Source organism: Phoca vitulina, unplaced genomic scaffold, assembly GCF_004348235.1.
Source record: "Phoca vitulina isolate PV1807 unplaced genomic scaffold, GSC_HSeal_1.0 scaffold5, whole genome shotgun sequence".
Taxonomy (NCBI): Eukaryota; Metazoa; Chordata; class Mammalia; order Carnivora; family Phocidae; genus Phoca; species Phoca vitulina.
The window spans coordinates 77773092-77798808 of NW_022589708.1; the positions used below are offsets into that span (position 1 = coordinate 77773092).

The 25717-nt window shown below is 41.9% G+C and overlaps 1 protein-coding gene across 1 annotated transcript in view; it reads right to left on the reverse strand.

Annotated features, from left to right (window-relative positions):
• Nucleotides 1-535: 535 nt before the first annotated feature.
• The window catches only part of FGF9 (fibroblast growth factor 9), a 31814-nt gene continuing 6632 nt past the window's right edge, over nucleotides 536-25717 (reverse strand). The window contains exons 2-3 of the mRNA XM_032403353.1: nucleotides 22383-22486; nucleotides 536-1334 (exon numbers count right to left, since the gene is read on the reverse strand). Of these exons, the coding sequence (XP_032259244.1) occupies nucleotides 1089-1334; nucleotides 22383-22486 (350 nt within the window). The 3' untranslated portion in view covers nucleotides 536-1088. The remainder of the gene's footprint in view (nucleotides 1335-22382; nucleotides 22487-25717) is intronic.

Genomic DNA, 25717 nt, shown 5'->3' on the forward strand with positions numbered 1-25717 from the left:
TTCAGCTTTGGTATATTCTGCAATAGGTTTAAACACGTAGGATATATACCAACCCTTATATTTTCCAACCGTGAAGTTACAGTGATGGAATAAGTCACTTATGAGAGAGGAAATATTACAGACACAGAATAAAAGTTTGAGACCCAGTTTTTCTTTAATCCTCTGGGATAAGCTATGAAACAAGCAGTCTGAAGAGTGAATACTCAGTGTCATGAATGATGTGCATAAGTTTACAATAATATGGGCACAAAAGAGATTGTCACCTTTAGTACATTAGGGTCATTAGAATTTCTCATATCCATGCACCGTTATATTTACTTGCATGAATTTACCACAGGTTCGTAGCGGACTTTGCCATTTAATGCTTACAGAGCCTAAAGCTTCCAAAATGCCTATCTGGCCTGTACATATTTCATTAAAAATAAACTCTATATAATAAATAAATATATAAAATAAATAAAATGTTGCCTTTGGAATTTCTATAAATAAATTTAACTTTTTTTTATTTTTATTTATTTTTTTTTATTTTATTTTTACTAAGAGGTCTTTGCTTTAAATTCACCGGGATGGCACCAGTGAGCATTAACTGAAAAAGTCTCTTAAGTAAGACTGCACCCTCCATGCCTTTGAAAATGCAGCGTACCCTTGCGCAGGCCACCAGCCAAAATCCTGATGAGTCGAAGTATGGCAGCTGTGCTGATACAAGATGAAGTACAACTGATCAAAAATGTAAAAGCGCGTCTAAATCCCAGCATGCATCAGGCCGCGGTCCTCTGCTTCTGCTTCTCTCTTCCATCTCCCCTGCTCCTCATCCACGCACACACTCACACCCCCGCTCAGTCTCCCTCTCCTCTTCTCACAATAAATCAAGCAAGTGGGCAGCGGCGGTCCTCCAGGAGGACAAGCCTGTTTAAGTGCAGAACAAAATCAGCATGTTCCCATCCAAGCCTCCATCGTACATTATACATGCGGCAAAGTTTGGCAACTGTGGAGCTGGTGTGATGACTCAGCTAATCAATAAGAACCCACCGCGTGAAACCTTTATAGTGGTTACTTTTTTAAGGGCTCAAGTGAAGAAATTGTCTTTGTCAACTTTGGCTTAGAATATCCTTATATAGTTCAGGTACTTTGTCGGGGTCCACTGGCCTAGGTAAAAAATGTGTGAATTTCTGGTGCCGTTTAGTCCTCGTTCCTTCTCGTGGCGTCCCGTCTTTATTTAATGCAACATAGTATCGCCTTCCAGTGTCCACGTGTTTATACAGATTCGAAGAGTACGTGTTATACCAGTTTTCTTCAAACTGTTCTCTGAATACACACTCTTGGGTTAGTTTCTCCTGTTAAAACAAACAAACAAACAAATCAGTATTTTGCAAAATAGCTACTTTCTGTATTTAAAGCAATATCCAATCGCGACACAATATAACTCTGGTGAGAAAATACTGATTTTAACCCATTTTAACCATTGTGACGTATTTTGCAAAAAGTGCCTGACTGTATAAATTTAACTACATTCTAATTGTTTTCCATACTGACTGAAGTTCAAAAGATTTCAAACGTTTTCTAGTTAGATTTTTTCGTATGCCCATTATTTGAACAAGCCCGACAGACAAAGGACGACAAATGCTATGAGTTGTTCCCATTTTTACTGCAGCAATTAGGACGGTGACCATCCTGCGAGGGAGAGCCTTAGCTGAAGCGAAAAGTTCAGATAACTGCCTCATCTTTAATATATGCTTTAAAAAGTACTTGCAATATAGACCAACATTCTCAACATTAGCACTGTGGTCGGATACCTTCTGCCCTCTGAAGTAGGAGAGGTGACATATTACTCCATAGGAGTGCTTTTCAAACTTTAGGATTACAGAAGAATCAGCTGGGATGCCTCTTTAAAATGCAAATTTGCAATCTCCAACCCTTTAAAATTCTGATCCAGAAAGTCTGGAAATACGCATTTTTAACAGGCCCTTGGGGGAATTCTGATGCAGTTAATCCATGGTCCACATTTCAAGATAGAATGCTTTCTATGTGACTGAGTCTTCCTGAAGACAAAGAAGTAAAAACAATTGCTGTAGCCCTCCTACTTCCTTGAATTTAGACAGAAAGAGCCCCCCAACTTAAAAAGCCACATTCTCAGGCACACAGCTACCAACAGAAAAGCTGTACTTATTCCTACATCCCCAAAGTTAAAAGGTTCCACATTTTCACAAATGTATTGCACCTCTCCCTCCACCTGAGCTTTACGAAACTCTAGGTCCCATTTAACCGCACGCCCCAGGGCTCCTGCAGCCATGTGTCTCCTGGACAGAAGTCATGACCAGAAACAACATACGCCTCACATCCCTGAACCAAGAGCACACCCAAGTCACAAAAGCTGTCCCCTGGAGAAACAAGGCAACGGGACTGAATAGCCTCTTTGCTCTTCTCACCAGTAGGCCACAACTTTTCAAATCAATACCTTCCTCGACGGTACTTTTAAAAAATGAACACAAAATTACCTTTAAAAATATTCCCCTCGCTCTTGCTCATCTGGCAACTTACATAAATAAGAAAACAAACCAAAAAAACAACACATGTCCATGCACACACTTAAAACAGCAGAACAGGTAAGGGCATTTGATGTTCTTCCATTTCTGACATTCAGACCCAGAGGACAGCAAACTAGACATCACCAAAATACAGATGTCCTTTCTTTTTTTTTTTTAAGATTTTATTTATTTAAGAGAGAGAGCAACAATGAGAGCACAAGCAGGGGGAGCAGCAGAGGGAGAGGGAGAAGCAGGCTCCCCGCAGAGCAGGGAGCCTGCCGCGGGGCTCGAACCCAGGGTCGGCAGACGCTTAACCGACTGAGCCCCCCAGGCGCCCTCTTTACATGCACACACCCAAGACAAAATTTAGTACACTGAGTTCATAGAGAGCAGCCGGGCAGGATCCATCACATCCTTGCAATGGAGTAAGTCAGGAGAGCAAAGGGAGAAAGGGAGAGAATTTGACAAAATCAACAGTCCAATGTGAGGCCGGCTCCCCTATTTCTTTTATGAACCGAAGGCTTAACACCCACTCCAAAGCACACAGGGCCTGCCCGCACCTCCTGATGGGTGCTCTTCCAGGCCCCGAAAGGGCTTGTGACACAATATTATCTCACTGGACAAGTTCTTCTTAAATCAAACAGGGCAAAGCAAAAAGAAAAAACAACGTGTCTGTCAAGGACAGATTTGACTGTCAAGGACAGAAACGACGGGGAAGCTTTGGAAGGCTGATGCTGGGTTCGTCGGGACAAAATGAATTGCCGGGAGTGAGAAGTCCTCCACGGCTCCCCCCTCGGAGGGATTACTCCACTGGGGTTCCAGGAGAAGCTCTGCCCTCGGGAGGAGGGGGTGAGCATCGGAGAGGCAGCCCTTCACCTCACTCCAATGGAAACCTAGAGGAGCATTCTTCTGAGAAAACACAACCCCTCCCCTCCCCTGCACTGGAGGATGAGGCTGCATGTGATTTCTCTTTCATCTCTATTAAGACTGACGAAATAAAAATAGTGTGTTAAAGACATTACCAGCAATTTTAGTCTTTACTTCCATCTGTAAAATAAATATTCTCCTCACAGACAAGATTATTCCTGGCTAAAAATGCCTGGTTTGGGTTTGCTGTGATTAAGTAAATTTTCTAAACAAATTATGTTTTTGTTTTTTTCTTCTTACCTAATAAAATGGACCAGCGTATGGAACTGTATGCTGAACCTTTAGTTCCTCAAAAAACATGAAAAAGTAATTCATTTTAAGCTTGCTTTTTCTCAGCAGGAAATCATATCACCTGACAAACATTTTACTTAAAAAACAGAACACTTCTTTCTTCTTTTGGAACCGTGAGTTATGTACTAGTCCTGCTTGCTTTACAGAGCTATCGTACCTATCATACAGTGGCCTTTGTTGGATTAGAAACACAGACCCGTCACCTCAGCAGAAGACAGGTAGCTTGTTTGCACGCTGGTGAAGAGCCCAGCTGGGGCGTTGAAGGCCCATGCACATCCCAGCTTCGCCCTTCTCTAGCGGTGGGACATTTACGACTGTACTTAACCTCCACAAGCCTCAGTAACTTCAACTTTCAAGCAGGTTAGTATCTTCAGACAGGGCTATTACAAATACGCAGTCAAAGAACATGCCTGGCACAGAGGAAGCCCTCCATAAACAATGGTGGTTGTTGACATTATGTTAACATCATAACCTCTCACAACTGGGAGGAACTTTGGAAAACAGCTAATACAACTTCTCCTGTTAAATACATGGGACAGTGAGACCCAGATGCGAAATGACTTGCCCCTGGTCTCTGCCACAGGATCTCGTTATTAGGGGAATGAAGCCACCAGAGCAAGAAGTTTCCAGGAGCCCTACTGGAGGCGCCGCACTCTGGAGACCAGTCCCTTCTGGGTTTTTTTTGCTTTTCACTAAACACTGTGATTCCTCCAGACCTCCTCCTCCAGGGAGGCTTCTGGTGCTGTTTCCAAAGGGCCAGGCACTAGAGAGGGCTGTGCAGAGGAAAGGCTAGGGCTCGCACACCATGCTCAGGAATTACATGAAGCAACTGTTACTCTAAGACTCCTATGTGCTTCCTTCCTTCTTTACCTTAACAAAATGTAATTTTTAGAAAACACTATTCGCTTTGCAAGAGGAATCCGTAGAGATTATGAACAAAAGTCTACAGTGGTGGGGACAGCACAATCTAGCAAGGGAACACATTTGTTTTCAGTATTTATGAAAAGATTCTCATTGTATATGTTTTGAGGGGTTTTTTTTTTTTTTTACAAAAAAAAAAAAAAACCTTTTTTTAAAAAAGTTATAAGCTAAGAAACTGAACTAGCCTTTTCACTGCTCAGAAAACACTGCTCTATTTCCCCTGGCAAGCTATTATAGCATTTTTTATATACACATAATAGAACTTTTTAGGCAACCCAGAAAATAAAGTGAATTATTCCGTTTTAAACAGCATCATCTATAGCCAGCACTTTTTGTGATGGTTAAGAGTTCAATTGCCTCCTACACGGAAGGGTTGTCTGACTTCGGTTAACAAGTTAAATGAGATCGTGCAGACATTACATTGCAAAAGCACTGGTACATTTCAGCTCCTGTAATTATGACAATTAGTATAATGCCACTCAGATAAACTGACATACCTTAAAAATTAAAACGATCATTAAGAATTAAAGACCCTGTTACTTTTTTATGCCATGTATATTCTTTTAAATAATTTCTTCCTCTTATTGGGGATTACATTAACGTGTGACTTCTGCTTTGGACAGACATATAAAATAGCAAGATTTACAGAATTACTCTCTTTATGATCACTCTTTAGAACTCAGTGACAAATACTTAGTCGAGGTGACTATACTTACGTATTTGTACCCCGCAGTGATTTTTCTAAACTAAAAATGAGCAAACGAGTGCAAATTGGGACAGCAAAAACATACTAGCCTGTGTTCTTCTATATATGCAGTGGAGGAAAAAAAGTTTCTGCCTTCCAATCAACTATACACTTTAGAATTATAGAACTCAGATGTTTTAAAACTCACCACATGTTTCCAATGCAGACAGTTTATAGAGTATTCCACTATAAAGTGATCAATTCTTGTTTTATTGTATTTCCATGTTTTAATTTTTTTTTCTTTAGATTATTTAACTATAGCTGTTTATGGCATACCTATCTTTGAACTGTTGGATTATATCACTAGGCTTGGGTGGAGAATGTGGATTTAATTCAAAAGTCTACTAAAGTCCATGCTTTGGAACAAAATCTGGTGAATGTTAGCAACTATGGAAACCTCTTTTCATTTTATATCATCAAATTCTAAGCAGTGGGAAAAACTGAAATTAAAACTTCAAAACTTTTACGAATCCTATTAAAACCAAAGAATGAGATAATAATGTGAAAATTACAGCACACCCTAAGGAATGCTTAGGAATGTTATAAGACATAAACTCATATAGACACCACTTAAAATATTAGACAATTGGAAAATGTGTAATCCACATGGGCATTATTATGCCCAATTCATATCTATACTCACTTAAAAACTGAAATCAGAATTTTTCAAAATTTGAGGCTCAACAGTTCTCACGGAAAACATATAGGCTTATGGCATGCTGCCATTTTAAAACATGATTTCCCTTTGTATATCCCTTTGTATATATATCCCTTTGTATATATAAATATATTTATAAATATGTTTATAAACATATATGGTGTAGCTTTAACCACACTATCCAAAATGGTTGCATTTATTCAACTCAGTGGGTCACTTAAACTAGTTGCGCAAACCAGGCCAACCCATAAATCCGAGGTCAGCGACTATACAGAAATTAACTTGATAGCAGAGTTCCCAAACATTTTGCAAGTTAATGATTTGATGTAATCACTCGTTCTCATATCTCCCGTTTATTACAGTCATGGTATTTAAACCTCCCTCAACCACAATTACTCGTACAGATGTACTCTTTCTCATTAATAATCTAGCAGTAAAGTCTTAATGGGAGTTGTTGCAAGGATCGGGGTGATTAAATATAATGACTAAAGGACCATTAATAAGAAGCCAGGTCTTTCAACTCTTCTCTCCTGGGAGAAGTCCCCAAATGGACAGAAAGCAACAAACACAGAGGAGAATAGGCAAGAGGGCACTATTTCTTATTTTATTAGACTCCAATTCAGAGCCAACCCCATTATGCCCTCAATATGGCTCCCCATAAGCCCTGTCTTTCAAATCCCCACTATTCCAGAGGGGCCTGCTTTCTTTCCATGATCTTAGAATTGTGGGAACAATTGGATCAGTTGTGTCTGGTCAACGTAAACAAAATGAAGCAAGGAGGCAGGCAGTTTTTCATTTGGTCTCATCAAAATATAGAGAAAATAAAGAATTCCAACATTCTCTCCACTCCTCCCCCACCAAACACTAAACAAAACAAACACAAACCACCCTTTCTCCAGGAGCGGCTTACTTGGGCATTTGGGGATTCAAAGGCCAGGGCCCAGTCTGAATCCAGGCGCACATGGACACTTTCTAGGCTGTGCGCTCACCAGCCTTGTGGCACCAACAATGCCGCCAAGGACAGAACCTGCCCCAGACAGGCTAGACAATTCAGGGGCCTTCTTAGAAGCCACTATAGACATGGATATTCGTTTAGCAAATCTTATTAGCTCGTCAACTTGTACTCCATTTCCAGAGACGTAGTCCCACAGGGGAAAGAAAACCTTGCTCCAGGTGCACGAGGATTCAAATTTGACAAGTCCCGTGTTCACTTTAAGAAATATTGTTGCTTGTGCCCCCTATGCAGACAATGCACGTTTAATGCTTCCACTGAGAACCTTACAGGAAAAAATCATGAAACTTCTTTTAGGATCTTAGAACACCAGAGTAAAAAGAAATCACATGTAACATTTCTTACCCTCGATGATGATCTGGTAAGAGTAGCAGGTCGTCCAGCGACCACTGAAAATACACATCAAAGACCTGCAAATGCTGAAGAAACCTCACAGTGCGTAGCGCGAGAGGGAAGAGCCCAGAGCAGAGGGAACACCCTGGAAGAATCTGACTGACACACCATGGCGGAAACCCGTCCAGCTGAACAGCTGGGAGGGGAAATTAAGGAAATACGGGATCCAAAAAGACAAAGACAATTGAGTCCAACTACTTTGTTTCCATGATAACCATCAAATATACCGTAGGGAGTGGAATTGGAAAAGAAAAATGTGCCAAAGGTTTTCTATGATAGACAAAATGGGTTAAATTAAGAACTTGGTTTGTAGAAATAAAATTAAGAGAAACCAAAAAATGAACCAATACAATGACAGTGGAAGCCCAAAGACTATTTTTGAAGAACTAAAAGATTCATGGAATTTCCTTACATAAAGGAATGCCAAACTTACACACACACACACACAGGGTCTGGGAGCGGCGGGTAGGTTGATTAATAATCCTGGGCCTCAATTTCCTTATCTGTAAAATGAGGGAACTGGACTAAGACATTTCTAAGGTCTCCTTGGGTCTAAGATTCTAGGGATTCACTCTTGGCACATCAAAATGGAGAAAGCAGAGCTATCCACAGGAACTCTGGAAGGACATGTTGAACAGGAAATGGAAAAAGAAACTGCAGTGGAGGAAAATAAGGAAAGAAACCAAATAAAATGTGCTGCATCAATTGCCCACTGCAGAGACGGTGGGGGCAGCTGATCAGAAATGCAGACTGAATTAATGCTTCCAGAAGCAGCCAAGGGAATGAGGTTGCTGTTTTGAGGAAGAAAGGAGGACAAGGAAGAAGACATCACTTTGGCACAAGGAGCCCCTTCTTTCTTCTCCCTGGGAGACCGTCAGGATGATCCCATCCTGGAAGGTGTCTTGCCCACTATGACCTTGCATTTTAGGGCCCGCCACCATCCTCTTCGCCATGTTGGCCACCAGAAACATGCCTGACCCACAAACCCTACATCATAAGCTCTCCCTCAGAGAACTTACTTGGGAGAAAAACCAAGTCTTGCAAGAAAATAAAAAGTCCGCAATGTCGTAGAGCACTCAAACCCAACGGGAAAGCTGGATGTGGGCATAAGGCAGACAAAATGCAACATCGAAGATAAATAATACCAGAACTCTTGAACTTCTCGAATACCCCCAGCCAATGCTCATGGGCCCCTACACCCCCATCCCCACCCCCGACACCCACAGAGAAACCCTGCATAAAATCGCAAAGTAGATAAAGCCTGTCTCTGGCACCCCCCACTTCTTGGGCCCCCAGCTGCTAGCCTCAGCTGTACGCGTGCCAGCCCAGATTTCTCTGGAACCGAGCTATTCCTCCCACCCCTGAACTTGTGATATATAAATGGCCCTGCTCTCTTAGAAAGCGACCGGTGCAGCTGCCCCTTCCCCTCTGTAACACGCAGGTGACTGTCTCACTCTCTCAGGGCCCCTCTCTCTGCTAGAGTGGAACAACCCACGGATCCAACAGTAATCAGGGCTAATACCACCAACTAATAATTCTATTGCTCCAAAACCAAAGTCATATGCTGACATAGACCCTTTTTTAAAACAGTACTTTAATCCTGAAAAACCAATTCTGAAGGTAGGCATTTCAGGTGCTGTGACAGCCTGGTGAATCCACTAATGTGTGAACATTAGAAAAAAAGAATTACAGTAATACTAAAGTAAATTAAATCCCAAAGAAAGAAACTTCTTTAACTATGTGGATAAAATAATAACAAGCTACATATAATAATAAAGTATCTAAAATTAATCTTGATAAGCAAGGCTTTATGGTTAACATTTTAAAGTATGATTCAAGGGATGCAGGAACGAAGGAAATTTATATTTATTTTCATAGACTGTGTGATACATCTTCATTCCGGAATTCAAACTGGCAAGAAACACACTCTCTGTGCACGTCGCATCCAGTAAGGCGTATACGAGGCTGTACCAGGGCAGCGTCCACCACGACCACACTCATCCGGGAAGAATGCTAAGGGAACGAGCCTGCACTAACAGCCGCTGGGAGCCACGCAGTGTGCTGGCTGTTCTATGGGCTTCGTCTTCTCTAATCCTCACAGCAGTGCTGTGATGTGGCTGTCATTAGCCCTGTCTCACAGTTATAGCTCAGCAAGTTTGAGTAGACTGCCCAAGGTCGCACAGCGAGTGAGCAACAGGGCTGGGATGCTAAGCCTTGTGTTGCCGCTACTCCCTGCTTTACCTCCAGCTTCGAACCATCCGAATGTTCCAAATGCAAGTAACAGGCTTCGATATTCCATCAAAACCCTGCAAACTGAAAATGAACTTGAAAGATGGAGAAAGAAAAAGAATACAGGCCAAGTCAACACAGCCGAGAGAAAACTATCTGAAACACAGCAATTCATGTGGAAAATGGATGGAGGGATGAAATCTAGAGCCGAGGGTGGACAGCAATTACGTGAGAACATACAAAGCAACATGGCAGCTAAATGGGCAAAAATCATTCCATGCAAAGCAATCACATCATGCACCACAGGGAAAGGGATGTCTTTGGTGTGACCTTGGCAAGTCTGTTCTGGAATACCGCACTGAGCTTTGAGCACTTCATTACAAAGGAAAAGCAAATCATGACGGAGATTTCAGTGAATTACAATACACGCGAAAAAAAGAATAAGAAAAGAGGGGATCAACTTATGTCGGGATTTTAAGCATTTATAAAGAGGACAAAGGAGGACAGCTCTGTATATGTCTCTCCCACCTAACACCAGAACCTCTCAATCCTGAGGGGGAGCCCTCGGCAGCGGGGGTGTCAGGAATGCAGACGATTTCCTCAGCCACCCGTGAGGATGCCGCTGAGGTGTACCAGGTCCACAGACTGAGAAACGATGTCTGTGCACGAGCACAAGTCAGTCCCTGGCATGGGGGAGGCAGGCGGGATGAGGCGGCCCGCCACCACTGGAGCTGCCCTCAGGGTAGCGCCCCCCGCCCCCCGCTCTGGGGGGTGGGGCGGCAGCTTTCTTTGTGGGGCTCCAGGGCACCTCCCACACCATGGCTGATGATAGTGACAGGAAAGAGGCTCCAGCAGCAGCTGGGAGAAACAGAAGCGGAGACAGGACATGGCGGGGGGCGGAAGTAAAGATAACAGAATTAGGGTACAAGCACAGCCACCATGTTTCTGAGCCCAGCGGCAAAGCCGCCTTCTCACAAGCCTTCCTCTCCTCAGGACACCCGCCTGGTTTTCTCCATCTCCTCTGGGAACAATCCGGAAGTTCTCTCCCACCCTGGAATTAAGCTCTCTAAGTTCTCCGAGCCCTTTTTGTACATAAGGCTATCATAACAAGTATCATGCCAAATTATAATTCTTGGTTTGTGTATCTGCCACCCCCCACAAAGTTGCAAGTTCTTGGATCAGTTCTAAGCTCACCCAGAAGAGGAAGTACCATTTGCATTTGTATGTTCAGTTGATCTCATTATCCACGGTAGTTCTGTTCTCTAAAGCCTCTGTGAGCACTGAAGTCATGAATACTGACGCGCTGTTCCCGAGAGAAACACGGCATTAGGTGCCACGCAAGTCAGTCATAACACCTTGGTCAATCAATACGTAACCTTGATTTGTGCGGGTTTCTATTTAAGTTAGTGTTGTAGATTCATTAACAACGAACTCACCGACAACACACCAGCAACAGCACTGTGGCTCACACTCACACAAGACTCTCTCACTTAGCTGGTGTGCTCCGTAAGACTCATCACAGCCATCTCGCATTTAGAAACACCAGATAGCACTTCAGTACTATGCTTCGGGGGCATTTGAAACACTAAAATCACCAAAAAAAGCACAAAAAAGGAAAAATGTGGCACTAAATAGATCCCCAAAAGGACACTTTTTTATAGTGTGAGCTGAAGCAAGAAGGCAGAGCATCGCCTGGCAGGACCTCTGCTGGAAACGTGCCCATCAGGCCATTCCCTTCTGCTTCTCCTTGAATGTCTGCAGATGACCATGGAAGTGCCACCAGTAATGACTTTAGGATCACAAGCAAATTTAGTAAGTAGACGAATTTGCAAATATACAATCTGCAAATAATGAGGAGCAGGTGTACTTCCAGTACCAGCATGTAATAGTAGTAGGTGGTGTCACTGATGTTTGTTGGCTTCATGAAAGCCAGCAGGAAAGACTGAGGGTGTAGGTGAGGGTGTGAGCAAGTGAGGGTGTGAGTGAGTGAGGGTATGTGTGAGTAAATGGAAGAGGGAGTCAGTGATGAGCAAGTGAGGGTGTGAACAAGTGAGGGTGTGAGTATGTGAATGAGGATGTGAGCAAGTGTGTGAGCGAGGGTGTAAGCGAGTGAACATTTGAGCGAACAAAGGTGTGAGCAAGTGAGTGTGTGAGCAAGTGGGTCTGAGTGAGGGTGTGTGTGAGTGTGTGAGTGAAGGTGTGAGCCAGTGAAGGTGTGACAGAGTGAGGGTGTGAGTGAGTGTGTGAGCTCATAAGCAAGTGAGGATGTGAGTGCAGGTGTGAGCAAGTGAATGAGTGTGTGAACGAGTGAGGATGTGAATAAGTGAAGGTATGAGCAAGTGAGTGTGTGAGTGAAGGTGTGAGCCAGTGAAGGTGTGAGGGACTGAGAGTGTGAGTGAATGAGTGTGTGAGGGTATGAGTGTGTAAGTGAGGGTGTGAGTGAAGGTGTGAGCAAATGAAGGTGTGAGCAAGTGTGTGAGCAAATGAGGGTGTAAGTGAGGGTGTGAGTGTGTGGACAAGTGTGTGAATGAGTGAAGGTGTGAGCCGGTGAGGGTGTAAGGGTGTGCATGAGTGTGTAAGCGAGTGAGGGTGCGAATGAGTGAGGGTGTGAGTGTGTGAGCAAGTGAGGGTGTGAGCGAGTGAGGGTGTGAGTATGTGCCTGAGTGAGTGAGCAAATGTGGGAGGGAAAGTGTGAATGAGTGAGACTGACCCAACTCTGATCAGCCTGTCCGGCATCACTAATTCAAGGAACTGGGGGAGACTGAAACACTTAAAAGAGAAGCAGAAGGCTCTGCAATTCGGAACCAGTCTGTGAAACAGGCTCCGGTGAGGAGGAGTTCAGGTTGTGTGTGACCAACAATCCATTCTGAACTGAGAGGTGATGCTGGAAAGGTGAGATGGAGGATGGGGCGAGGGCAAGTAGCAGGTAAGTGAGGACTAGAAGAAGCAGGGGGTGCTTGGAGGCAGTCAGCTTGTGCCTCTGTAGCCCCCAGTGTTGTTTTCTCTTGGTGGTCCTCACGCTCCCCAATTTACAAATTAACCAGATTTCATGCGTGCAGGGAGGCTCAGGACAAGAAAGCCATTAGTCAGCATTGCCAGTCAACTATGTAAGTGAAATATCCACTGCACAGATATGCTGCTTTTTTCAAATGTATATATGAACTGCTCTGTAACAAATTCATTTTACGATGTTAATGAATTCACAGTAGGTTTTGTTGTAATGTTTTCTTTTTCAATCAAAAGACACAAGCACAGGGGCCCCTGGGTGGCCCAGTTGGTTAAGCCCTCTGACTCCTGATTTAGGCTCAGGTCTTGATCTCAGCATTGTGAGATCGAGCCCCTCCTCGGGCTCTGTGCTCAGTGGGGAGTCTACTTGAGATTCTCTCTCTCTCCCTCTCCCTCTGCCCCTACCACCCACCATCTCACGTGCCCCCCCAAATAAATAAATCTTTTTAAAAAGTGGGGGGATGTCTGGGTGGCTCAGTTGGCTAAGCATCTGCCTTCGGCTCAGGTCATGATCGCAGGGTCCGGGGATCGAGCCCCGCATCGGGATCCCTGCTCAGCGGGGAGCCTGCTTCTCCCTCTCCTTCTGCCTGCCGCTCCCTCGCTTGTGCTCTCTCTCTCTCTGACAAATAAATAAATAAATTTAAAAAAAAAAAAAAAAGGCACAAGCACAATTACTATCCTGTGGGACTCCCTAACATTTTTTATCAAAAAGGAAGCCTTATACACAAAATGGTCAGGAACCACTCTGGTCTGCATGTCAACCCTTCTAATCTTCATAAATTAGGTGTTTAGGAGCCAGGATCCACAGGGTCTTCTTAGAAAGAAAGAAACAAACAAACAACCAAAGTGATTTGGGATCCCACTGACAATATATTCATACTTGCAACATGTAATAAGTGCCAACTGCATGCAAGACACTGTTTTAAGTACTGGCAGTTCCATAGGAAACAAAAGTAAGCAAGTCCCTGCCTCCATGGAGCTACCCTTTATGAAATGGAATTCTAGTAGGGACACAGAAGAACTATGTGCCAGTGGAGACTCTGCCCCAAGAAACGGCCACGCCCTCAAGCCTTCCTCGTCAGACTTCTCAGGCAGACACTGAGGCCGTGGAGCTTCCGAAAAGGCAGGAGTGTGGAGCAGGGAATATGAGTAAAACCAAGGGCAGGAAACAGAAGGGATCTTGTGTGAAGCCTGCACCTGTCATGAGGAAGATTCTACTCCCAGACTCCTGAGCCTGAACAAAGACCACTGCTGAGCATGTTGCCTGGTACCCAGGACCATCCTCCTCCAGATGAGATGAGAGCAATCTCCTGAGCTATTAATGATTAAAACCAAATCCTTTCCAAGGCCTTTGTCTCCAGACCTGTGTTCTCTGACTTTGGTCATTACTAATGTGGGATGTTTTAAACATGTCTCAGTAAATCAGTAAAGCTAATCCACTAAACAACATATACTTAACTAAAATTAAATAAACAAATAGATACATTTGTTAAAAGATGATTTTCCATGAACTAATGTCCATCGGTACAGATGCTAAGGAAACAAACCAACCACAAAATAAAAACTAGGCTACTAGAAAGAAAAAAAACTGTTCCAAAATCATATCTGTAAAGGAAATACTAAATCCTATTCTAATACATGGTTAATTCTGGTAAAATTATTTTGTATTCACAAAAATGGATGGCAACTCTTATGCATATGTTTTGGACAAAGTTTATTCATCCAGCTACATTCAAATCGTAATTTGTCACTATCTATGTGACCCTGAGTAAGCCACTCGGCCACTAAACCCTCATTCTCCCCATGTCTAAAACAAGGACAGTGTATGAACTCCATCAAATAATATAGAAGATGCTCTTCTGAGGTGCTGCCCTCTTTATCATCAAAGAATTATTACTCAATCCTTTGAAAATTGGCAATGTCCATATGCAGTATAAGGTAATACTCTATTTCCCAAAACATCTGTTTAAAACCACCTATTTCCATAGCATACTGCTATCAGGTAGATCACTAAACAAATGATCCTTTTCATTTCCTTTCTACGAATTACATTCTTTGGAGACTATCTACAGGACATCCCTAAACATCTACCGTCAAGGTAATCTGAACTGACAGACCACAGTGACAGATTGCTAAGTCTAGTGGTACCTTGCCCTTTGGTACAATATCCTGTTCCACAAACACACTAGTTTATTCTGCTCGCTCAAAAGTTGCTCACGATTGCCAATGCAGGATGCCCGATGGAGACAAGGTCTCCGATACACTGCCAGGCTCAAGCTGCCTCTCCAGCATACCACTAAGCCTCCTTGCTGGACTTCACACCTACTGTGATGGGATATTTTCAAAACTGGCATCTGCAGACCCCCGGAAGACAAAGGACCTAATTTGGAGAGCACTTGCAGCCCTCCAAATTAGGTCCTTTGTCTTTGCTTGGTCTTTTCATTTCATGAAAAAGTAAAGGGATTGTTTTAAGGCTATTCTGGACCCCCCCAGATGACCACCTGTAACTGTATACTGGCACCCAAGAACGTATCTGTGCTAAGCAGTGCTAACTAGTGCTACTTTCACCATCAGGGCTAATAGGAAAAGAAAAAGACATACCTAGCACATCATCTGGTCTCCCAGGAATTAGAATAGGAAGACTTGAGGGTTAGGGGGACAACTGTCTTCCCAAGGTGCTCAAAGGAACAGGTGGGCTCAGCTCAAAAAAAGCTTTAGAGCCACACGGACAGTGAAGCAGCATCTTAGCCTCAGTCGCATACCATCTTCCATCACACTAACTCAATCACGCCAATCTGGATTTTATTGGTCTTAGAGGTTAGTGCAAATTTTAACATTAATATGTTTCGAATTGGAGTTGCTAAAGAAGTATAAGAAGTTCGTGTTGGAATGAATCATGGAACACTACATCAAAAACTAATGATGTACTGTATGGTGACTAACAAAACATAATAAAATAAAATAAAATAAAATAAAATGTTTGTGTTGGTTCATATTCAAATGACATAGCTATGATCATTTAAATGAGTATGGGTTTCTAAGGATCTGAGAGATTTTATTTTTTCCTCTTAAAGAGATTTACAGGGGCACCTGGGTGACTCAGTTGGTTAAGCATCTACCTTCTGCTCAGATCATGATCTCACGGTCCTGGGATCGAGCCCCACATCGGGCTCCTTGCTCAGCGGGGAGTCTGCTTCTTCCTCTCCCACTGCCGTTCCCCTTGCTTGTGCTCTCACTCGCTCTCTCTCTCTCAAATAAATAAATAAAATCTTTTTAAGAAAAGAGAGAGATTGATATATTCCTTCACTCTGGGACAGGTAGATCTACAGGGTCTCTCTCCCCTCTATCCCACACCATGGAGACACCTTGCAAGGGAAACTCTTTGACTCACATACCTCTAACCCAGTAGAGACAACTGCCCTGACCAATGTATTTTTTTTAAGTTTATGTGCATAGGAAAACAGTCAAAAATCCATCACACCTAGTTATTACATGGATTCATATAAACCAGGGCCCAATTGTGTCTCTGGAAACATAACAACCAAATCTACTAGGAAATACATGTTTTATAAGCATCGCCATCAGGATGATGGTCAGGTTCCAAAGCACTGGTCTGCGGGCTGCAAGAACTAGGCATGAGTCACTCTGCCATCTACAAAGTCTGGGTCTTTAAATAAGGAAGAAGAGGACCCTGTAAGAGGACAACCACATACTAGGTAGTGCTATCGACCACGGTGCCCAAATTCAGTGAGGCTCTGCATCTATGTGGGTCGTGACAGGCTGAATAGCTGGTTCAGCAAACACTGACCATATGCCAACTGCACCGAACGTGTACTGCTGGGCCTTTAAAAAACAGAAAGATTATGAAGACAGAGAATCTGACTCCTAGAAATTTAATCTAGTGGAAAAGACCAACAGGAATTAAAATTCTGGACAGAAAAAAGTAAGTGCTATAAAAGGGATACAAACCCAAAATCTGCACATCATCCTTTTGTATCACTTTTACAGATTCTATGCTCTACTTTCCTGTATCATTACAATTTTAATGATTGTGCTACCCTTTTTAATGAAAAGGTGAAATATCTTTCATTAAATGCAAGCTTCTTAAAGGAGATTAATTTTTTTCATGGCATTCTTTTTAAAAGAGATATTTATTACAGTCAATTACTCTTGATGCTTTAAAGTATCTTGGTAACAGGGACACCTGGGTGGCTCAGTCGGTTAAGCATCTGCTTCGGCTCAGGTCATGATCCCAGGGTCCTGGGATCGAGCCCCACAAGGGCTCCCTGCTCAGTGGGGAACCTGCTTCTCCCTCTGCCCCCTCCCCCTGCTTGTGTGCTCTCTCTCCTGACAAATAAATAAAATTAAAAAAAAATAAAGTATCTTGATAACATTCAGATAAATTAGATTGACTCTAAAAGTAACTATCCAAGCCTTACTTCTAGTCTCCTTGATAAGAACAAAAGTGACAAATGTAAACTAATACTCTAATAAACTATAATCCTCTGTGTGTGTGTCTGTGTGTGTGTGCACGCAAGCGCACACGTGCACGATCTAACACCCTCTCTCTGACTCAGGCAGGATACTCTAATCTTTACATTTGAAAGCTCATGTGCCCTAACTTGTCTGCCCTGCCTTTTCTGAGACTCCTATTCCTCCCTCAAGATCCAGTGTAAATGTTACCACCCAATTTCCTCAAGCAGTTACTTAAACACTCTTTTGGGCCCCTAAGATGTTTGTTTCTCTGATACAGCACACCGCACTCTGCACTGAATTACTTATAAATACACGCCTGCTACTAGATTTGGGGATCTCTGTTGCACGGTTATGCACTCAGCACAGTGCTGGGCACATAGTGGGTATAAATGTTTACGAATGAAGGAGCAAACCAAGGAATTGATGCCTGGGTGAATTAACACATGAATTCGAGAATCGAACCCCACCCCAGAGCCATAATCTTTCAGGTTGTCCTTAAATCATACCATGATACACACTAGCGATCGCGTTTTTCCTATTGCCACATTCTAATAGGGTACCAGAATTCCATGCATTTTTCTGAAGAACTATGACCCCTTTCACCTCTGGCTTTTTAGATACATTCCTAACATAAACTTGGAAACCAAAGAATTACACAGATGAAAAGAGAAAATTTATCCCAAAATACATTTTAAATTAATATTTGCTATATTTTGCTTTACTTTTTGAGGGAAATCTGCTATTTCCCCAGATCTCCTATTTACCTTCTTTCATAATAAGGTAAGTCTTTTCAAGGTTTCCCCAATGTTTAGAAACTTCCCCGCTTTAGTGTACTGAGCTTTACCCAACTTCATATAGGTAAAAATTCTTTAAGCTACAATTTTTAGTGTACAGTTGACCCTTGAGCAACGCAAGGGTTAGGGACACTCACCTCCGGCCCAGTCAAAAATCCGCGTATAATTTTGAATCCCCCCAAACTGAACTACTAATAGCCTACTATTGCCTGGAAGTCTTACCAATAATATAAACAATTAACGCATATTTTGTTTTTTTGTTTGTTTGTTTTTGTTTTTGTTTTAAAGGTAGGCAGCTTGCCCCTAGGGGCCTCGCCTTGCTCAGCACAGATGCCTTTTTTTTTTTTTTAAGATTTTATTTATTTATTTGACAGAGAGAGACACAGTGACAGAGGGAACACAAGCAGGGGGAGTGGGAGAGGGAGAGGGAGAAGCAGACTCCGCTGAGCAGGGAGCCTGATGTGGGGCTCGATCCCAGGACTCCGGGATCGTGACCTGAGCCTAAGGCAGACGCTTAATGACTGAGCCACCCAGGTGCCCCAATTAACACATATTTTGTACATTATATGGGTTACATACTATAGCCTTAACAATAAAGTTAGTTAGAAAAAAGACAATGTTAAGAAAATCACAAGGAAGAGAAAATACATTTATAGTATTGTACTGTATTTATTGAAAAGAGAAAACAGCTGCCTAGAAGTGGACCCACGCAGTCCAAATACGTGTTGATCAAGGGTCAACTGTATTTAATAATAGAATCATTGCCTGTTTCTTTTCTTTCCTTCTCCCAGTCTCATCACAATGAAAATGTAATGTTTTTGTCACTCCTCATGTCCACTGCCACACCAGATATGATAACCATAAACCTGATGGAAAATGTGATTCCTAGCCACAGAGGAGCACAGATCTCATCTCCATTCCCCTCTCCTGCCTTAGGTACATCCAAAAGGAAGACCATCTGGCTATCCAGAAAGCTTTCTTCCCAGCTCTGTACATTAGAGGCAAAAAGATCTCGATGCATAAGCACTTTGTGTACATAGAGAACATCATGCATGAGGCAGACAAGACTCAGGAGTAGCCTAAAAAATCCAAAGTATAAATTCTTGAGATCCAGACTAGGAAAAGACACTCCAGACATCGAAGTCAAGCTATTCATCTCATAGAGGAGGAGAACGAGGGCCCAGCACCTCACTAGTGGCAGACACAGAACGAGAGCGCAAGTCTCCTGACTCCTCTTGCCATGCTTTCGCCACTACACTCTCTCTTTCCAGCCCCAGCCCCAGCCCCAGCCCCCTTGGGCTGGACACACCAGGGACGGCATACCACTCACTGTCCAACTCAGCATGGGAATGAAGAGGCGGATTCTCCCTTCCAGCGGAGTTCTCAGTACCCCTGACCACACAAGCAGACCCGGTGAGGTCCACACCCATGTGTTTCATGAAACATCAAAATAAATCACAATGCTTAGTTCATTTCAATCCAACAAGTGTTTATTGAGCACCTACCACGTGCAGATGCAGGCAAAGTGGTTGGTGAAAAGGCCTGAACGCTAGGCTAACGCACGCGGGCGTTCGCCTTCAAAGGCAAGATTTGAAGGGATCCACACTGAGAAGTGACACTCATATGTGAGATTTGAAAGGTGATTCTCCCGTGAGTGTGGAGAATGGACTGGAGAGGGGAGAAGCCGGCTGCAGAGAAGCCGCGGGAGATACTCTTCCACAAAGGAAATCACAATTTGGAAAAGCACTCCTCATTATACTTTCCTCCAGGCAGTTTCCAAGCCTGAAGATACTCTTTATGTGAGAAACTGTGCATTTTCAAGCACAGGAGGAAATGGAGGCCTTTTTTCGGACTCGCCCCTTTGCCTAGCTGGGGTTCCACGGTGGCGTTGTCAGCGAGCCCTGTGGCTTTGCGGCCACATTGCAGTGGAGGTGGGAGGCGTCCTCCCAGCCACACACTCTGTGTGCTCAAAAAGCCCTACACGAGGCAGTCGGGCTTCCCAGAAAACATGCCAAGATGGGGTTCTCCAACTTTCTGCCACCTGGCCACAATTTTAGGCAGGACTGTCACTGATATTCATTGGGTCTACATTCGGGGTACCTTCTAGAGCCCACACTCTGTTCTCAGCCTGTGCTGCAGATGGGGGCACACAAAGGCAGGGGAGCAGCCGGAGGAGAGGAGAGATGAGCAAGAAGCCACCGCAAGAGTCCAGACAGGGAGATGAGGCTCGGCTGGACAGTAAACATAGAGGCCACCGCTCTCCTTGTCAACCAAGAAACTGTGGGAGGCTGTCATGCTGGTGATTTCATCTGAAAGACTGGTCATCTCTCTCCGGGGGAGGGTACTCTGCAGGGGCATGCAAGGTGGCCCATGGAACGGGGAACAAAAATGGCCTCTATTTGTGTTTACTCATTTGTCACAACCTTTTAAAATGTTTACCTTAATACAAGTTTTATAAAATAAAATAATCTCTATGAACTATATTTTATGTATTGAATCTTAAGTAATTTAATATACACTGTCGAGATTCATAGTCAAAAAAATTGTTTTGGTGGTGGTATGTGATCAAAGAAGTCTGGAGACCATGATGATAAACGATGGAACCTTCCATCCACTAAAGGTTGGATTGTGCCCTACACACAAGAAGCAGTTTATCAAGTTCAACAGTGACCAACTTAATTTAATCCATAAATTAAATCTCTATATACCTAAGAGTGAAAAAAAATTGAGGGGGTGACAAAAGGAGAACATCATTTTATGTTTTAAAAGTGTGAAAGCTGGGGCACCTGGGTGGTTCAGTCAGCTAAGCATCTGACTCTGGATTTTGACTCAGGTCATGATCTCAGGGTCGTGAGGCTGGGCTCCGTGCTGGGTATGGAGCCTGCTTAAGATCTCTCCCTCTCCCTCCTCCCTCTCTCCCTCTATAATAATAATAATAATAATAATAATAATAATAATAATAATAATATGGAAAGCTTCCTTATACCTTCTATCTTTGCACTTAAAAGTGCTGACAAAGATAATTTAGGCAGTAAATAACTTTATCTAAACCACAAACTGTGTTTAAAAAGCTAAACCCAATCCTATGCTTAAAAACGTATTTTAAAATAATCTATTCTCTCAAGGAAGCACTTTTTTAAAAAAGACTTAAATATCTAACAAAATCAACCAATCTAGATTCAAATTTTACCAAGGCAGAAAAACCAATCTTGCACCATTAAAAATGGTGTGTGCTATATTCAAATTACACAGGCCATTTCTTGTCATCTGGAGTGTTTGAGTAAAAGTTTGATACCATTCCAACCCTTGCATGTGTGCGTGTGTTTACACATTATATATATTTACTAATATGTGGATAAGAAAGGCGTAGACCTAGAAAATGTTTCTCCTAATTATATATGAAAATCCCCTTCATTTCGGTTTCCCATTCTGAGTTTCTTTTAATTTTCAACTTGTTATAGATTCTAATCAATGTTTTCCTATGTAGATAACGTGGATTAAATTCTCATTTGGCCACCAATAATGGCAAGGAAAAACCAAAGGTTGATTTCACTATAAGCCTTTTGTTGAAAACTCAAATTAGTATATAGTAACTAGTAATCTATGATCCACACGCATACATTTAGCAAAAATGTATCAAGTTCCTACTGTGTAGCATGCACTGTATTTTAGAAACTCTGCTAGCACAAGTAAAGAGATAGCAAAGATGTAAAGTCAGTCCCCTTCTCTCAAAGCAGAAGCGGGGACTTTGTCTCATTCACTGCTGTCCCTGAACACGAGGAAAAGCACCTGGCACCTGCCAGGCTATAATAAACACTTCTTCACTGCCTCCTTCAAGAAGCTTACAACCCAGTAGAGATGGGAAGTGAGACAGGAAAAAACAAAAACAAAAAACTCATAATACTTGCAAATAATTATAATATTTTTATATTCTTGTTCACATACAAGAATGTCTGACAATAATTTCCATCTCCCTCTTCTCTCTACATAATGAAAGTCTTATGTAGCTCAAAGAAAGAGGTTTATACTCACTGCACAGTTGTCTATTTCTAGTTTTAATTACACTGCTTTGCAAAGCTTAGGAGAAGATAATTTCAATTCATTTCAAAAATAACTTCCATTCAATACAAGAATATGGAATTTTTCACACTTGTGAATTTTTTATTTACTTGATAATGAAAATGGTTTGGCATATAAATAAAGCATTTTCTTAGAAACTTTGGTCTAGTGAAGATCCAGGGCTGATATCTATAAATAAAAACAAAATGGTTTTTCTCAAAAAGCAAGAATTTACACTCTCTCCAAACAGACTCAGTTTCATTTCTAGATATTTATAATCTAGAGAAAATGCAGTTCAAATCAAACGTGAAGCATAAAGATTGGCAAAGTCTCTCCCAGTACTTACTGATCCGTACAGCTCCCCCTTCTCATTCATCCCGAGGTAGAGTCCACTGTCCACGCCTCGAATGCTGACCAGGCCCACTGCTATACTGATAAATTCCAGAATGCCTATGAGACAGATGGCAGAGGGCAAAAGAGAGGTCAGAGCACAGAGCAATTCCTAAGTCTCAGCATCCCTAGGACTTTTTGGGAGGACACTGAGCCCAGTTCCCAACTTGGATAATCTCACACTCATTAAAGAAGTTTCTTCTCTTAAAACCACTTCCTAAAAGAACTAATTTTTCAGCTAAACTCTATCTTATAATAATGATACAAAAATACTTACCAACGCAACACAGAACAAAACATTTTAAAAATGAAAAAGCTACTATTTACAGATACCCTAAGAAGTGATATGACAGATAAGCCAAAATACATCTCCTAATCAACCTTACAAGAATATAATTTAAGAGAAAAACAACTTACTCCCACTTTGTAAATATGAAATCAAGTATTTGTGTATGGGCATATATTGGAAAACATTCTATTCAGAGAATGGTCTTCTGTCCCTTAAAACAAGAGTACCAGGTGCTAACCAAAGACCTGATTGGTTTATATGGAAAAATAAAGCAAGATAAAGTTATTGTATAACTTTATTGAGCTCCATCTGGAAAATTAAAATAGCCTACACATATCCCAAATATTTCTGCTACACAAAGTATTGGTTTTTGCTGTACTTATCTAAGCCTCAAAGAGCTAGTTAAGCAATTAAGATAACGTAATATTCTGGAGGTGGCGGGGGGAATACTGATACCAAAAATGCTCTTGATTTAAAATAGGCATGGAAGACTATATCCCAAAATCAAACTAACATAATGATCTTTTTTCCCCCTTCTTTCCCCTTGCTTACCTCACTAAGAATAATAACACCTAAGCTGGGTGTAAATCCAGAATTTTACGGCCATACAACAGCAGCTTTAATTTCCCTAACCATATTGTCGTTTTAAGATGACTACCCACCTGTATATTTGGGACAATGCTAGTATTACTTGTGCTTAGCCATTTGCTCAAGTTTGTTATAAAGTGCTACACTTTGTGTAGACCTCGAGTTAACACTTACCAAATACCAAGTTCTTGTTTTAAAAGTATCTTTAAATATTGAAAAATTCACTTATATTTAAGAGTTTAGGAAAAAACTAAAGATAACAGTATGCTATAGGTAGTCTCGTGTGACTAATAAAAAAGCACTTACATGGATTTTTAAACAATTAATTTTGCAACTCTCACAAAGTAGACTGTGTGGCAATCGAAAGAAGACATGCACTACATAAATCTGAGGAAGCAAAGGGTTTCAAGGCAATGTCAAAAAAGAAGAGAAATTTCTTATAAAGGGATATTCTTAATTCTTTGATAAGCACAAAATGTAACAAATATCTTGTGTTTACATTTTATAGAATATCTATCTGGATATGCGAAACTATATTCATAAAATGGGAAATAGTGTATGGAAAAAATATAAAGGGAAATTACAAATTGCATTTTGGATCTGATAATCTGCTACTCTGTATCGGAAGATGCGTCTAAAAGCAGCTAGTTTATTACTAGCCTTCCCTACCTCACAAAGCAAACGGAAAGATAAATAAGGAAATACCTCCATGAGATTCATTTCGTATGAGAGGCCTTCCCTTATTGATGCAATTATTTCATTTCATTGTACTATTTCCAATTCTTCTGGTTAAAAAATAACTTACATTGTGGCATTTTATTACCATTAGGAGCCATATGCATATGAACCTCTTGTTAGCTACCTGAAAACACACCACAATATAGGTCGTAGTGATCCTGAAATTAGTGTAAGGAATTCATCAATGTCCAATTGTCCTTATAAAATGAATGACAGGACACATTTTGCCCCCGTTGAGGTCTGACCACTTTAATATCCCATGTCAAGGAGGAAGAGTTTAATCACAAAACTAAAAGACACTTGAAACTTCCAACAGGGTCTTTGACGACCTCTTGGTTTTTCCCTAGTGGGGAGGCAGAACTAATCATGAATATTCATCATCATCATCACCCACCAGGCCCCAAAACAACAGGGTGTGTGCGATCTTACAAAACCATCTGACTAGCTTGTCTTTAGAACAGCAAGAAGACTATCAATAAACCACAACAATGACAATCGTAATAGCTTGAACACTTGAGCATTTAGTCTGTGCCAAACGAGAGGCCTTCTTTCACTCAATCCTCAGAACAACTCTCAGCATTACAATATGTTCATCTCCAGCTCACAAATGGGGACATTGAGGTTTTAAAATGTTAAGTAACTTGCCCCCAAGCAATCAGACATCAAAGCCTAAATCCTTATTGATTATATATATCTTATCACTGTTTTTACCTTTTTTACATGTGTCCGTGATTTCTGTACCATTTTTATATAGTCATTCCCTTACTAGTGACAAGAAGATGTTACCTAGATCAGACTCCACAGACCCAGTGAGCAGGACTAGAAGTAACAGAGAAAATGAAGAGCAGGTAACTTCCTGGGACTGTGCTCTCTCATCATGCCAGATTTGGGAAGATGGGCATCTCCTATGTATGTAGACATTTACCCAAATTGTTTATGTGCACAGAGTTAACGTCTATTAAAAGACTTAAGTACTGAAATTATTATTATATACTTTAGAAATGAAAGTATTAAGATACCTATCTTGTTTCTTTCTCTGGCATCAAAAAGATAGCTGTTAATTCATATGCACTGACCTATTTGATCAACAAACTATTATTGAGTGACCATTATAAGCCAAGAAACATGCCATTTGTTAAATATACAAAGATGAATAAAATATAGCCTAAGCCCTATATCCTCAAAGAGCTTACCTAGTGGAAGGAAAGACAAATAGATAAATAAAACAATGTGGTAAAGGCAGTGAGAAGGAGATGCTTAGAGTACTGCCACTCAGATTTGGGAAGGGGAGTCAGAGGGGGCCTCCTGAAAGTGAGACAAGTTTCTGAGGGGCTCTCCCTGTGAAAAGGAACTACCTATGTAGTACCCCAGGTGGAAAAGATTTCATCATCTCACACCACCGTCCGTATCTCTGTAGCTCCTTGAAAAACAGGGACCTCAAAAGAACAGCCCAGCCTTTTATGAGGTCACCTCAGTGATCCAAGGGCAAGCAGAACACTTGAACGTGTGAGTCACAGCATTCCCCCCACACACAGAGAGAACACCAATGTTGTAAGGTCAGAAAGACCTGGCAGCCTGGCAACAAGATCCCCAACGCCCAGATTGGAATCCTTAACATTCCTGGTACCATCTTGTCCACAAGAAACTCCATAACCTCCACCAAGTCAACGAACCTC